At 40.8% G+C, this 15277-nt stretch overlaps 1 protein-coding gene across 1 annotated transcript in view; it reads right to left on the bottom strand.

The window, feature by feature from the left end:
* Positions 1 to 15227, bottom strand: part of SLC25A32 (solute carrier family 25 member 32) — a 44972-nt gene extending 29745 nt beyond the window's left edge. Inside the window, exon 1 of the mRNA XM_082600888.1 lies at positions 14737 to 15227. Within this exon, the coding sequence (XP_082457014.1) occupies positions 14737 to 14890 (154 nt within the window). The 5' untranslated portion in view covers positions 14891 to 15227. The remainder of the gene's footprint in view (positions 1 to 14736) is intronic.
* Positions 15228 to 15277: the final 50 nt, after the last annotated feature.

Below are 15277 nucleotides of genomic sequence, written 5' to 3'. Positions count from 1 at the left end.
AGAGGGAACATATCTCAACATAATAAAGGCCATATATGACAATCCCACAGCTAACATGTGAAAAGCTAAAAGTATTTCCTCTAAGATCATGCACAAGACAAGGATGTCCACTCTTGCCACTTTTATTCAACATAGTTTTGGAAGTACTAGCCATGGCAATCAGAGAAGAAAAAGAAATAAAAGGAATCCAAATGGGAAAAGAAGTAAAACTATCATTGTTTGCAGATGCCATGATACTATACATAGAAAATCCTAAAGATGCCACCAGAAAACTACTAGAGCTCATCGATGAACTTGGTAAAGTTGCAGGACACAAAATTAATACACAGAATTCTGTTGCATTTCTTTATGCTAACAATGAAAGACCAGAAATTGAGGAAACAATCCCATTTACCATCACATCAACACGAATAAAATGTCTAGGAATAAACCTAAGGAGGCAAAAGACCTGTACTCCAAAAACTATAAGACATTGATGAAACATCAAAAATGACACAAAACAGATGGAAATATATACGATGTTCTTGGATTGGAAGAATATTGTCAAAATAACTATACTACCCACGGCAATCTACAGATTCAATGCAATCCCTCAAATTACCAATGGCATCTTTTGCAGATCTGGAACAAAAAAAAATCCTAAAATGTGTATGGAAACACAAATTCTTGAGAAAGAAAAACAGAGCTGGAGGCTTCAGACTCCCTGACTTCAGAGTATACTATAAAGCTTCAGTAAACAAAACACCATGGTATTGGCACAAAGACAGACTTACAGATCAATGGAACAGGATAGAAAGTCCACAAAAAAACGACACATTTATGGGCAATTATGTACGACAAAGGAGGCAAGAAAACACAATGCAGAAAAGACAGTCTCTTCAGTAAGTGGTGCTGGGAAAACTGGACAGCCACATGTAAAAGAATGAAATTAGAACACTCTCTAACACCATATACAAAACTAAACTCAAAATGGATTAAAGACCTAAATGTAAGAACAGATACTATAAAACTCTTAGAAGGAAACATAGGCAGAACACTCTTTGACATAAATCGCAGCAATATCTTTTTGGATCAACCTCCTAAAGTAATAAAAATAAAAAGAAAATAAACAAAGAGGACCTTATTACACTTAAAAGCTTTTGTATAGCAATGGAAACCATAAATAAAATGAAAAGATAACCCACAGAATGGGAGAAAATATTTGCAAATGACGCAACCAAAAAGGGATTAATCTCCAAAATATACAAACAGCTCAGGCAACTCAATATTAAAAAACAAACAACCCAATCAAAAAAGGGGCAGAAGATCTAAATAGACATTTCTCCAAAGATGACATCCAGATGGCCGACAGGCACATGAAAAGATGCTCAGCATCACTAATTATCAGAGAAATGCAAATCAAATCTACAATGAGGTACCACTTCAAAGCGGTCGAAAGGCCATCATCAAAAAGTCTACAAACAATAAATGCTGGAAAGGGTATAGAGAAAAGGGTAAACTCCTACACTGTTGGGGGGAATGTAAATTGGTACAGCCACTATGGAGAACAGTATCGAGGGTCTGTAAAAAAATAAAAATAGAGCTACCATATGTTCCGGCAATCCCATTCCTGGGCATATATCCGGAGAAAACTCTCATTTGAAAAGATACATGCACCCCAATGTTCACTGCAGCACTATTTACAATAACAAGATATGGAAGCAACCTAAATATCCACTAACAGATGAATGGATAAAGATGTGGTACACACACACACACACACACACACACACACAAGGACTACTACTCAGCCATAAAAAAGAATGAAATAATACCATTTGCAGCAATGTGGATGAACCTATCATACTAAGTGAAGTCAGACAGACAAATACCATATGATATCGCTTATATGTGGAATCTAAAAAATGATACCAGTGAACTTATTTACAAAACAGAAATAGACTCAGCGATTTAGAAAACAAACTTATGGTTACCACAGAGGAAAGGTGGGGGGCAAGGGATAAATTAGGAGGTTGGGATTAACATATATACACTATTATATATAAAATAATCAACAAGGACCTACTGTATAGCACAGGGAACTCTACTCAATACTCTGTAATAACATATATGGAAAAAGAATAGATACATGTATATGTATAATGAATCGCTTTGCTGTACAACTAACTAACACGTTGTAAATCAACTATACTCTAATATAAAATAAAATAATTTGTAAAAGAAATAGTAATATTAAAAAATATATTGTACAACATGGGGAATAAAACAAATATTTTATAAGTATAAATGGAGTATAACCTCTAAAAACTGAATCCCTATACTGTACACCGTAACATGTAATATTGTACATTAACTACTCAATTAAAAAAAAGAAGCTCTGAAAAAGTTTTCAACCTCACCAATAAAATACAAATTAGACAAGGTGGCTTTTTTTTTTTTTTTCCTCCAGATGGAAAACAATTTTAAGATTTGTTAATTCCCAGTGTTGGTGTGGGTATTTGGAAATAGACACTTTCATGGCCTTTCTGAGAGCAGTTTAACACTAATAAAAATTCAAATGCAAATTATTCTTTAACTTAGCATTTCCATTTCTAAAAATATATCCTATAGAAATATAGCCCCAAATCTACAAAGATACACATAGAACAATGTTCACTGAAGCGTCTTCTACAACAGCAAAAGTGACAGTAATTTCAACATCCACCAATAGGGAAATGTTTAAATAAATTATGATACATGTATACTGTGGACTACTCTGAATATTTAGAAAAATTGAGAGCTATGAAAGTAATAGACTGAAACACTGCATATGGTTAATAGTAGCTATCTGCAGGGAATGAGACTGGCTGTGAGTGGTTGTAGGAGGAGAATGATAAAGAGAATTCAACAATACAAATTTCATGATGTAAAAAGTAAACAAAGATGACATACACCTTTTGTAATAAAATAAAACAGCGGCCCTAGGGAAATTTAAAAAAATTTTATTTCTGTTATCCTTCACCCAAGAACATTTTCAGATGCTTTATATCTGCAACTGAAATAGAGTAATTTTAAAACCTTTTCCATGTAATAAATATTAAACCAGCATACAATCATTAAAAATGGCTTTTTGAAAAGCAAAACGTGTACGCTGCAGAACATTTACAAAATATAGAAGGAATAAAGAAAATAAAATCACCCACAATGCCACCACTCCAAGATGACTACCCTTATTGTGGTATATTTCCTCCCTTTCTTTTTTTGTCTGTGGATATAAATGCCAGTTCTCTATCCCTAGACCAGACCTTTTTGCTTATCTTCAGATCTACATAGATAAATGCAACTAACAAAAGTTGCAGTTTGAACATATCCAAAATTGAACTAGTATTCCCTATCCCTATTGCAGCTATTCTTATTCTGCTGATGCATATTGGTCAATAAACAGAACTATCATCTACACAGATGCTCAAGACAGAAACCTGGGGACCATCCATGAACACTCCTCCTCTTACAACCTCTTACCAATTAAGGTGTCCTGTTGATTCTGTATCACAAGTCTCTCCTGGACCCATTCACATCTCTTGGTTCACACTGCCATCACCCTACTTCAGGGCACCATTTCTCAACTAGCAACAGAATTTAACCTTCTTATATCCAGTTTTGCTGCCCCGCCCCCATTAATTGCACTGTAGGTTAGGTAATCTTTCTAGAAACATGCATTTCGATAAGTCATTTATCCACTTAAAACTATTCTACACCCCAAACAATAAAGAACATATTCCTTAACATAGTACCTAAGGCCCTCCATCACTCTTCTGCAACAAGCCCCAGTCTCCTCTTTATTCTCTCCCTGCATTCAGTGACGCTGCCTTACGGAACTTACTGCATAGCACCTGGCTCATTGCAGTTTACACTTCAAAATATTTGATGAAAGTTGCTAGAATGTTCAACAACTTTCAGCTCTTATACAGTCTCTGACCTTAACGCTTTGGTACAGGCTACTCTGTCTGCCATGAACATTCTCTTCTTACCTATTCCTTCATACAGTTAACTTTGATTCCTCTTTCAGGTCTCAGTTTAACAATCATTTCCTACCCTCTAGATGGGGTCAAGTTTCTCTGTTCCCATGGCATACGATACTTTCCCTACCACAATAAAACACTCTTCATTGCAATTATTAGATTTTTTTGTTCAATGATCCTGGCTTCTCAGTAGCAAGATGCTCTATGAGGGCAGAGACTACTACTTCCTCATTGCAATACGCCTACTCCTATCATAGTGCTTGGTACATTGCAGGCTCTCAATATATATGTGTTCAATTAATATAGCCTGAATATCTTCCGTTTCCTTTCCAGATCCAGGGTCCACCTCTCTCAACCATGTTCTGCTCCAGAAGCCTCATCTTGCCTTCTAGCTTCTAGCTGAGTTGGGTTAGTGGGGAGCCCTGGCAGATCAAAGGGATGGAAGAGAGCAGATGCAGATATTTAATCTTGCAGGGGTTGCCTGGGGCAGGCTGCATTCCTCTACTGAAGGTCACAGCTCCTCTCAAGGTGGCCCTCTCTCAACGACTCTTTCTCCCTGTCCTTTGGCCCTTCAGCTGACAGCAGCCCAAACGGTTTCTAGCCCCAAATACTACATTATTCCTTTCGGGTTTCCTATGATCTGCTTACATCTTTGTGAACAATCCTTTTAGGCACCCCCATGCCCCAGAGCTATACTATTTTGAATGTGCCTTCTGTTTCCTACAGGGAAATGGCATGAAAGAGAATGCCAAATTTATAATCTTAATTATGTTTTTTATAAAATTGGTATATCGTAAAATAAGGTTTCCAGAAGACTCAAAAAAAAAAAAAAAAACGATTTCAACACTGACATGATGGTTTTGCCTCTCACAGATATCCCATCATTTGTACAAACAGCCCTCTAGTTGACATGTGAATTGTTTTTTTCTCTTTGCTATTATTAAAAGGTCTCTAAAGAAAATTCTGTTCAACAATTTTTTTTCTTATATCCTTAGAATGGGAATTAGAAGGGGTCAAAGAGTATAAATTTGTTCAAATACACATAGAAACTGCACCCCAGAAAGTTTATACAAATTACAGTCCACTAGTCATACTCAGGCCCAGTTCACTGTCCCCTTGCCACCAATTTACTGTGCATACTGCAGCCTGGCAAAGAACCATTGACTGTTTACCAATGCCAGGCAAAGGGGGAAAAGTCAATTTCTTTCATCATAAATCTGACAATGTTACACCATGAAATGAGATTAAAGTACACTAGGCTCTGTTAGAAGACCTGGGTTTGATATCTAACTTCCCTAGTTAGCTACTTGATCTTTTCTTCCTGAGCTTTAGTGTCCTCTTTAAGTGGGGATAAATATTACCTACCTTGCAGGTTCTCGTGAGGTTTATAAAAGATAAGTTTAAAAGCAAGTAGCAGAGTTACTGGTTCTCAAGAAATGTTTTGCTGTGTTCTTTATAATCTTTCTGATGCTTCCCTTGGATTTTATGGCTCTCATTCTCCTGTATAAATGTCCTCTAAGTAAATTTTCCCTTCAATAATAAGCTCACAACACAAGTTCTCTCTTGAGGTTTAAAAAAAACAAAAAAGCAAACAAAAAAATACAAATCACAAAACACCATCTTTGCTTTTCACAGATATGAACCAATGATTTCTTTGTTTTAAGAAGTCAATCCTAGAAGTGTAGAGTATGAACTATCTCAGTAATAGGCAACAACATTCTGTACCCTATACTTCCTTAATACTATAATCTTATCACTTTATCATAGTTAGGATCCAATCTTTAATTTTGAAAGATGTCTGCTTGTTCACAGATAATTATTTATTTTAAAAAATTAAGAAAATGATTTATTGACTATCACTGCCAGGCAAAGAAGGAATATAAACATAAGTAGGACACAAACCCTGACCCTGAGGAAGATATAATCTGCAAGGCAAAATGGACAAGCAATCTCATTACAAAGTTATGAGCACCATGGTAAACCTATGAAGTGCTATAGGAATATAGAGGAAACACAATCAACACTTGTGTATGGAGGAACTGGGGGGATGTAGGAGGGTGACAGGGAAAGTGGGAGAGCAGATACTGGGTACAGCCCTGAAGACTGATTAGAAACTTGTCTTTGGGAAAAGGAGAGAAAGTTTATCTCTAGACACGTGGAACAGCTGGTACAAATACATGAAGTATCACAGCCCCTGGCACTGCTGGGGAGAATACCGGGGGAGTGGTTCAGCTGAAGTAGAGGGAAAGGTTGGTAGGAAATCAGCCTCTAAAGAAGGGTAAGGGCCTGTTTAAGGACTGAATTGTGTCCTTCCTCCAGTTCATATATTGAAGTCCAAACCCCCAATGTAATTGTATTTGGAGATAGGGCCTTTAAGGAGATAACTAAGATTAAACGGGGTCATAAGGGTGGGGCCCTAATTCAATAGGACTGGTGGGTCCTTATAAAGAGGAAGACACACTAGGAGTGCATATGCACAGAGAAAAGGTCATGTGAGGACACAGCCAGAAGGAAGTCATTTGTAAGCCAAGGAGAAAGGCCTCACCGAGAAACCAACCCTGCTGGTCCCTTGATCTTGAACTTCCAGCCCCCAGAACTATGAGAAAACCATTTACTGTTGTTTAAGCCCTCTGTGGTATTTTGTTATGGTAGCCCTAGCAGACTAAGATAGACTTAATTGCAAAGGTTCTTGAAAATCACAAAAGAGAGTCTGCCTATGACCTCAAAGTCCCATATTTCTCAAACTTGGGTTCAAGTGTGCCTAAGATAACCAAATATGTGTTTAGAAAGGAGACCCAGGCACCCTGGGGGGAATGAATTTGAAGGTGGAAAACCTGGAAGCAAGAAAACAAGAGGCCACTGCAAAGTTACTGAGATGAAGAGGATCTGAATTAGGGCCTCTCTAATGTAGAATTAAAATTGCTATGTAAATAAAATACAGTAAATCCCCTACATATGAACAAGGTCCATTCTGAGAGCACATTCGTAAGTCCAACACTGTTAGCCTAGGTACCCAACTAACACAATCGGCTATACAGTACTGTACTGTAATAGGTTTATAATACTTTTCACACAAATGATACATAAAAAACAAACACAAAAAATCAAGAAAACATTTTTAATCTTACAGTACCTTGAAAAGTACAGTAGTACAGTACAACAGCTGGCATAGAGGGGCTGGCAGCGAGTGAACAGGCAAGAAGAGTTACTGACTGGAGGAGGGAGAGGAGGTGGAAGATGGTAGAGCTGAAGGATCCTCAGCAATAGGAGACGGAGGGCAAGCTGCAATTTCACTCACGCCTGACGCTGATGGCACAGGTTCTGCTTCCTTGCTGGATTCAATTCTATCTACCCTCTTGTAAAAACGATCCAGTGATGTCCGGGTAGTAGCTCTTTTTTCCTTGTCATAGATGACACGGTAGCACTGGATTGCATTCCGAATGCCTGCTGCAACCTGCGTGTACTGTTCTACATTCAGGTTCCGTGCCTCAAAAAGGAACAGTGCCTCCTCAAATAAAGAAAAGAAAATCCCCTTGCCATTTCCTGCATCGTGAAATCTCTTTGATTCTTCAGTTACTCTTTCTTCCTCTTGTCTCTTCGTCCTTTCTCTGCGCCTGCAATTCCATCAGGTCTTTATTAGTAAGCTCCTCGTTTTACACAGCAAGGAGTTCAGTGAAGTCGTCCTCTTGCAGATCTAGGTCCAGCTTTTCTCTGAGAGTCAATAAGCTGCTCTTTGGACTCCATCCACCTTCTCAAACCCATGAAAATCATCAACAAACTGCAGGCAAAGGTTCTTCCAAACCCCATTCATGGTGACAGCCGTAACCTCATGCCAAGAAAAGTCAATGTTTTTTATGGCCTTGTAGATGTTATAGTCCTTCCAAAATTGTTGCAAGGTTGTTCCTGATTCATCACTCGCCTTTACTGCCTAACGAAAAGTATGATGTAAAAAATATTTTTTGAAAGTCACTATAACTCCCTGGTCCATAGGTTGGATGAGCCATGTACTATTCGGTAGCAGATGCACTACTTTGACTTTGGGATGAAAGTTGTCCATGAATGGAGGGTGGCCCAGAGCACTGTCAAGCAGCAAGAGAATGTTAAATGGGAGATCCTTCTCCAAGCAGTATTTCTCTACCTCTGGGATAAAGTGATGGAAAAACCAGTCCTGGAAAATGGCCTGTGTAACCCAGGCTTTGGGGTTATTCTTCCATACAAGAGAAGCCCTTGGCTATGTTTTTAAGGGTCTTGGGTTCTCTGAATGATAAACTAAGAGAGGCTTCAGCTTCATATCACTGGAAGCATTGCCACCAAACAGGGTTATCCTATCCTTTGGTGCCTTATAGGCTGGCATCAACTTTTCCTCCTTACTGATGTAACGTCAGTCTGGCATCCTCTTCCAGTACAGTCCTGTCTCATCCACATTAAAAACCTGCTCGGGTAAACACATGCCTTCAATAATTTCTCAAAGCGTTTCATGAAATTCCCAGGGAGCTACCATATCTGCACTCGCTGCCTCGCCACTTACTTTTACGTTGTGAAGGTTAGTGCTAGCCTTGAACTGACGAACCCAGACATGGTTGGCATTAAAAGATGCGCCCTCTGATTCTCTGCTGTTTCTTCTTCAAGTCTTCATAAAGGCTTTTAGTTTTCTCTTGAATCAGCATTAAGGTGAGCAGGACGCGACACTGATGCTGATCCTGCATCTACACACTGAGAAGTTTCTCCATGTCCTCCATCACTTTTCGACGCTTCTTTGATATTATTGTCAACATCATCGGCACAGCAGACTTCACAAGTTCCGTGATCTTGTCCTTGTTCTTTAGAATCATGCCAATGGTTGAACAATTCATGTTATAAGAACCAGCGATGTCTACCATCTTTTTGCCTCGCTCCACTCTCTCAATTATTCACTTCTGTTTCCATCGTTATTACTTGGCGCTTCTTAGCAGTACCAGCTACATCACCACTGCTTTTACACCTGCTTCTGGACATCATGGGCTTGAAATAAAGATACTGTACTGCAGTACTCTACACAGCACTGTAAAGTACACAAAAGCACAACCACTTGTAGAGGATGCACGCACGTGACAATGTATGCCAGACACGTGAACTTACATGACTGGACATTGAACACACATTCGCATCTTTGAAAGTTCACGACTTGAAGGTTTGTATGTAGGGGACTTACTGTACAGTGAATATTTTTGGCCCAAACGGCCTCATAATTGTCTTAAAAGCACTTGCCACCGAAGATTTAGTAGGTGCATCCAAATACCTCCTGCATAATTGTTACAACGGCCTACGATAGTACTAAAAGATGTCGACAGACACAATTGGAAGATAGAAAAGTTTGCTGTGCAGGAGGGAGCCAAGACAGGGTACACTAATTTTTCCTACCCTACTACAACCTGTTTCATTTGTTGGGTATTAGTTTTACCCCTCCTTTCCTCTGTTATAAACTGAAGAGTTGGTCAAACCAATCCCCTCTACCTGTACTCTATGTCAGCATTTTGAAACCTGCAGATGGGTCAAGAAATCGATTGAGGAGGTCATTAAAACAAAACAAAAAAAACCCAAACCAAAACAAAACAACAAAAAACAGCACCAACAACAGACTGGAATAGAAGACAACATAAATGACATCACAAGTAGTACAGACTGTAAGGAACTTGTTTCAGTGATATGTGGACAAGCATGCTCGCACCAGATAGCAAAGATAACATTTATTTCCTACTGAGGGTTGTGGCCAAAAAAGTTTGAAAGAGACTGCTCTAGATTCTGCTTAGAACCCCTTAGAATTCTTACTCATTATCTTCCTGTCTCCATCTCCAATCTCTTTCTCACTTTTAGTTTTTTCCCATTAAAATGTAAACAATAAAGTATCTCCTGAGTGTCTCCTCTCAGATCCCAGTGCCTCCCTGTCAGTTAAGCTTCTGGAAGAGATAACTACAATCTCAGCATGGACTTTCTCACCTCCATGGCTTCTCAATCCACTTCAAGCTGGTTTGGGCCTCCACCTGCTACTGCAGGTTAAAGACCTCCAAGTGAACTTTGGGATTCCTCTCTATTTAACCCTTGAGCAGCACCTGACATCGTTTACCTCCTAAAACACACTTCTTTGGGCTAGTTTCACTCTCTCCTGATTTTCCTCTTACTTCTTTGGCCACTAAATTTCCTTTGCAGCCTCCTTCTCTTCTGCCCATCCTTTAAATGTCGATTTTTAGGCAGTCTTTCCACTCAACAGGGGTAGTCTCTCAATCATTAAGTAGCTTCAATTTCTATCCCTGCGCTATGGTTTCTACATCTCTAGTCCTGATCTCATTCCTAACATCCAGACCTGGCTTCCATTTTTACATGGCATAAAAGATGTGTCAATCCAGAAGCTTAACTTTCTGGAATAATTTTCGTTTCAACCTTTAGCATTTTACCCTTTAGTTACACCAAACTACCTACTTATGGTTTCAGTCTAACAGCATACGCTATGAAATCAGACTTCCTGGGTTTGAACCCCAATTCCAACACTTACTGTGTGACCCTGAGTAAGTTACTAGATTACTCTGTGCCTGAGTTTTCTCATCCACAAAATGGGAAAAATAACAGAACCTAACTTTAAAAGTTACAGAGAATTAAGTGGGTTAATACATATAAAGCTCTTAAAAGCATGCCTGGCACATAGCAAACATTCAGTAAGTATTACTTTATTTATGCTACTGGGTCTTGCAATACCATATACATACAAAACTTGACTGTATGCTATTCTTGTTACGGGCTCTACATTTTGGTTCCTTGATTAACCTACAGATTAGGATTTCAGGTTATTTTAGAAAATTACTATTTTTATACCTCATTCACATTCTTTGTTGGGGCTCCCTCTCATCATTCTTGATGACTTAAAGTGTCATCTTGAATACTTTAAGTCTTGAAGTTATAAGGGGCCTCAATAATCACCTCAAGTGACCTTTCCACCCAACACAAGAATATCTTCTAACCTCTGTCATCCAACTGCTGAACCACTGCCAGTCATTGCCAGTTTCACTTCTGAGCACCAGCACTTTGCCAGGCCAAAATCTGCTTCCCTGTAATTTCCACCCAACCTCTGTCTGCCCTTCAGATCACCTGCAATAAGGCAGCTTCTCTTCCCACATGGCAGTTCTCTAAATACCTTAAGTCCCTCCCACCCCCTAAGTTAAACTAGTTCCTCCAGTCATTTCTCGTATGAAATGATTTCTAATCCTTCGACTACTCTGGACACGTCTGAGTTCCAATCTGTACCTGAACTCACTGAAATATTGCAGGTTTGGTTTAATGGTCAAGACTAACACCCCCATCACTAGGTATAATTTTATTATAAGGGCTTAATTTTATGAAAGCATAAAAACTCTAGTACTAATGCTGGTGGCCAGGCAACTATTTTGATTTCAGTTATTTATCCTCCTAAGTTTTCTTCTTTCTTATCACCATTTCACAGCCACACTATGGGCTTGTTATTACAAAGTTCTGCTTCAACTCCTAGATAGGATCTCCCAATCCTATCTCAGTCACTTCAGCCCTACTGGTCTCCTAATACTCTCTCCATTTCACCAAGACTACCAATATTCTCAGGTACCAAGAATTCCCTTTTCTCAGGCACAGTTTGCTTCACAGCACTGTCTTAAACTCATCAGGCCAACCACACTATTCCTCAGTGATCATCTCAACCATCGCCTCTTCTGCTCTTACATAAAATGCTGCAGAAGAGAAATACCAAGTCATATAGGTCTGCATCTGCAGCCAAGTCCAGAATTCCTGCCTTCATGTTCAAGCCACAGTATACCAGGAGTTCGTAGAGGTACTGGGGTAAGTCGTTAAGTACCAGAGGGTACTTGAGTTAGCCTGCCTGGGTTCAAATTCCAGATCTACCTTTATAAACTTGTGACTTGGGCAAGTTAGTCAGCTTCGATTATTCTCACCTGTATAACGGGGATAATAAATTCACAGGGTTGTTCAGAGTAGTAAATGATATAATGCAAGTAAGGTTCTTAGTTCATTGCTCTTGCTGCAAGTAAATGCTCAATGAATGTTCCCTGTTGTCATAATTATTATTTGTGTGTGCATGGTAAACTATGGAAATTATACGCCTCTGTGGGTTTTCTTCTAGGGAGAACACTCCATAATTTTCACTGATTTTCAATGGCTTCTTGCCTCCTCTCCAGCTGTCAAAAATTTTAGTCCTTCTCTGGGGAACCTCAAGATCTAATGGAGGGCTTCCCTGGTGGCACAGTGGTTGAGAATCTGCCTGCCAATGCAGGGGACATGGGTTCGAGCCCTGGTCTGGGAAGATCCCACATGCCACGGAGCAACTAGGCCCGTGAGCCACAACTACTGAGCCTGCGCATCTGGAGCCTGTGCTCCGCAACAAGAGGCCGCGACAGTGAGAGGCCCGCGCACTGCGATGAAGAGTAGCCCCCGCTCCCCGCAACTAGAGAAAGCCCTCGCACAGAAACGAAGATCCAACACACCCAAAAATAAATAAATAAATACATTTATATTAAAAAAAAAAAGATCTAATGGAACATTTACAGATACAGATATATATCTGGTCATCACCAATCTACACTTTTCTTAACAGTCTATCTCTACTCATGTTTTGGTATTTGCATTTATTCCATTTTGCCCTTAATTTTATGTTGTCTACAATTACTTTTTATTTGACTTAGTCTCAAACCTACCATTAGAATGTAAGTTTCCTGAGGGCAAGAACTTTAGGTGCTTCTGTATCCCATACAGCAGTCTACAAATGTTAAAAGACCAATATACACCAGGTGAACAGAATACAATTACCTACTCTTTAAGATAATCCACTTCTGATCTAATTCTCATGGTAGAAATTAACTTGTAATGAAATAGAGCAGGACCCTATGGTCCTTTCCCCCCACATCCTCTGCCTGGTTTTGCCTGTAGAAAAACTTTGGTCAAAGAATAAGTTTAATTAGAGAAGTGAGAAAATATGGAAGCAAAGGAAAACGGTCAAACAGGACCAAATAATAATAATTTACTCATTCAGCAAAGTCAAGGACCTTTAGTTCCTCTTCAAGGGCTGTAGATAATATTCTGAGCCATATCCTTTGAGCTGTTTTGTAGATACTGAAATGCTCGCCAGGTGGAAGAAGTTAACTACATGATGACCAGATTAGCCATGACATAAGCTGCCACAATTCCAAGAACTGGCCTCAAAGAAATGGGAACAAACCGACCCTGGAACTGAAGACTAACTGTACTTAAAACAATCAAGATAATGCTGCATGACCAATTTCAAGATGACTGTCAGAGCTGCTGTGTTGTTTCTACATGTAGTCCCCTCCCTCCACCTATAAAAGGTCTTACCCACTGACTGTCCGGGAAGTGGGGGGGGTGGGAATCAGCCTTTGGACACGAGGTCCCCCTCCCGCCTCCAGATGCCTGCCTCTGAAATAAAGCAAACTTTCCCTTCCACCAACTTTGCCTCTTTATTGGCTTTTGAATGCCGAGCAGCCGGACCCCACTTTTAGTAACAGTAATAAGAGAACTGAAATGACAGAAAATACTTTCCAAATAAAGTTATCAAAGACCTTCTTTGAAGCTATCTTTTCCAGAATTTAATGTTGAGTTTATGTTATCAGTTTATCTGTACTTTGTTAATTTCAATATACTTAATTCGCTTAACTCAATGAGCTTAATTCAATAAAGCTAAATAAAGAACAATACTATTTGAATTCTAGCTACTTATTCCTTCACAGGACATTCCTTCACAGGACACTGTAAACACCAAAAACAAACTTTCAAGAGAATTCTATCCCAACCTCATTCATAACCGTCTGCTAAGGATTACTCCCTACTCCAAGCACTTGCATTTCCCTCAGCCCTGAGGCCAAACACGTGACTATCCTTAGCTTTCAAAGTACAGGTTTCCCTGGCTATGCGAAAGTAAAGCATGAAAGCTTTAATAAGCCAAAATTGCATAAAGCGAAGAAGCTATTACCTTAACACACACCTTGCTAATGGATGAACAAAATCAATCCAGATAAAGCACAGATGCTCACAGACACAGTTCAAAGTTAATGGCGGCTTGATGCTGAGATGCTGAGTGCAGTTCCCAGGAAAGGAGCTGGCGGTGCCACTCGCGCTGCTGGCGGTGCCACTCGCGCTGCTGGCGGTGCATGCTGCCTCTACAAGGGCTTGCTGCAAAACAGACGCTGAATGCTATTTTCGCTTTTCGCCTTTTATTTGTAATGGCGAAAATCCACTTCGGATTTCTCTCGGATTTTTGGGTTAGCGGAAAACAGGTACTAATGTAAGCCTTTCCTAAAAGGGAGGTGCTGTAAAGCGAACTTTCGAAAAGCGGGAGAAACCTGTACCTCCAAGGGTGAATGATTTACACCTGTGAGGGTTAAGCCCTAAAATGTGATAAACCCTTTATTTTATAAACCAGGCTTTGAGTCCCACGTTCTATACCAATGAGAACTTTTCTCAGACTTTTATATCCATGTTCCTCATCCCTCAGTATTAGGGAAAGGGGACGACGGCTGCCAGACCACTTTACCAAACACCCCTTCCTCATATCTGGCCCCAGGCGAGCCCTGACAGCATCTTCTTCAACGCTCGCCTCACCTGCCGTATGGAAGAGGCAGGAGAGGCCAATGCCTCCGTCTGCGTCTTTTATCACTCAGTTCGGGGTGACAGCAAGGAGAAGTCCAGGGTCTGAACGGTTTCTTACCGGCGAAGCGGATCTTCACGAGATCCAGCGGGTGCAGTGCGAGGTTGGAAAGGACCCCGCCGCTCACGCCCGCCACCAGATTCTCGTACCGGACGTGGCGGAATACTGTGCTCCACGCCGACGACCCGGACGCCGACTGGCCCTGGCCCGTCATGGGCTCAGGGCCCGGTGATGCCGTGGAAGTGGGAAGAGATGCAGTGGCCGCCACCGTGGCGACGGTCGCCACGCTGGAGCAGAAACCGCAGGGCACGAGCCCACTTCCGGGACCCGCGCGTGGAGTCACACGCCTGGGCGCGGGATGAAGCCGAGAGACCCAGGGGCCAGGGGTACTGGAGAAGTGTGCTGCCGCACGCCACGCCTACCTGGAGGAGAGTGAGAAGGGGCGGGGCGCCTCCGCCAAGTCCCCGCCCCGCCTCGCCCACCTCGGCGGCTGGCTTAGGCCGAAGGGCGTGGATGGGAGACCACCTCTGAAACTCCGCCCCCTGCCAACCTTTGTCCGCAAAACTACGGAGCACCGCAGGGCCCAGCGAAGCCCGGTTTC

The sequence above is a fragment of the Mesoplodon mirus genome (assembly GCF_964341445.2).
Source record: "Mesoplodon mirus genome assembly, chromosome: 16".
Classification (NCBI taxonomy): Eukaryota; Metazoa; Chordata; class Mammalia; order Artiodactyla; family Ziphiidae; genus Mesoplodon; species Mesoplodon mirus.
The sequence above is the reverse complement of the archived record's forward strand: the minus strand, read 5'-3'. Positions and strand labels throughout refer to the sequence as shown.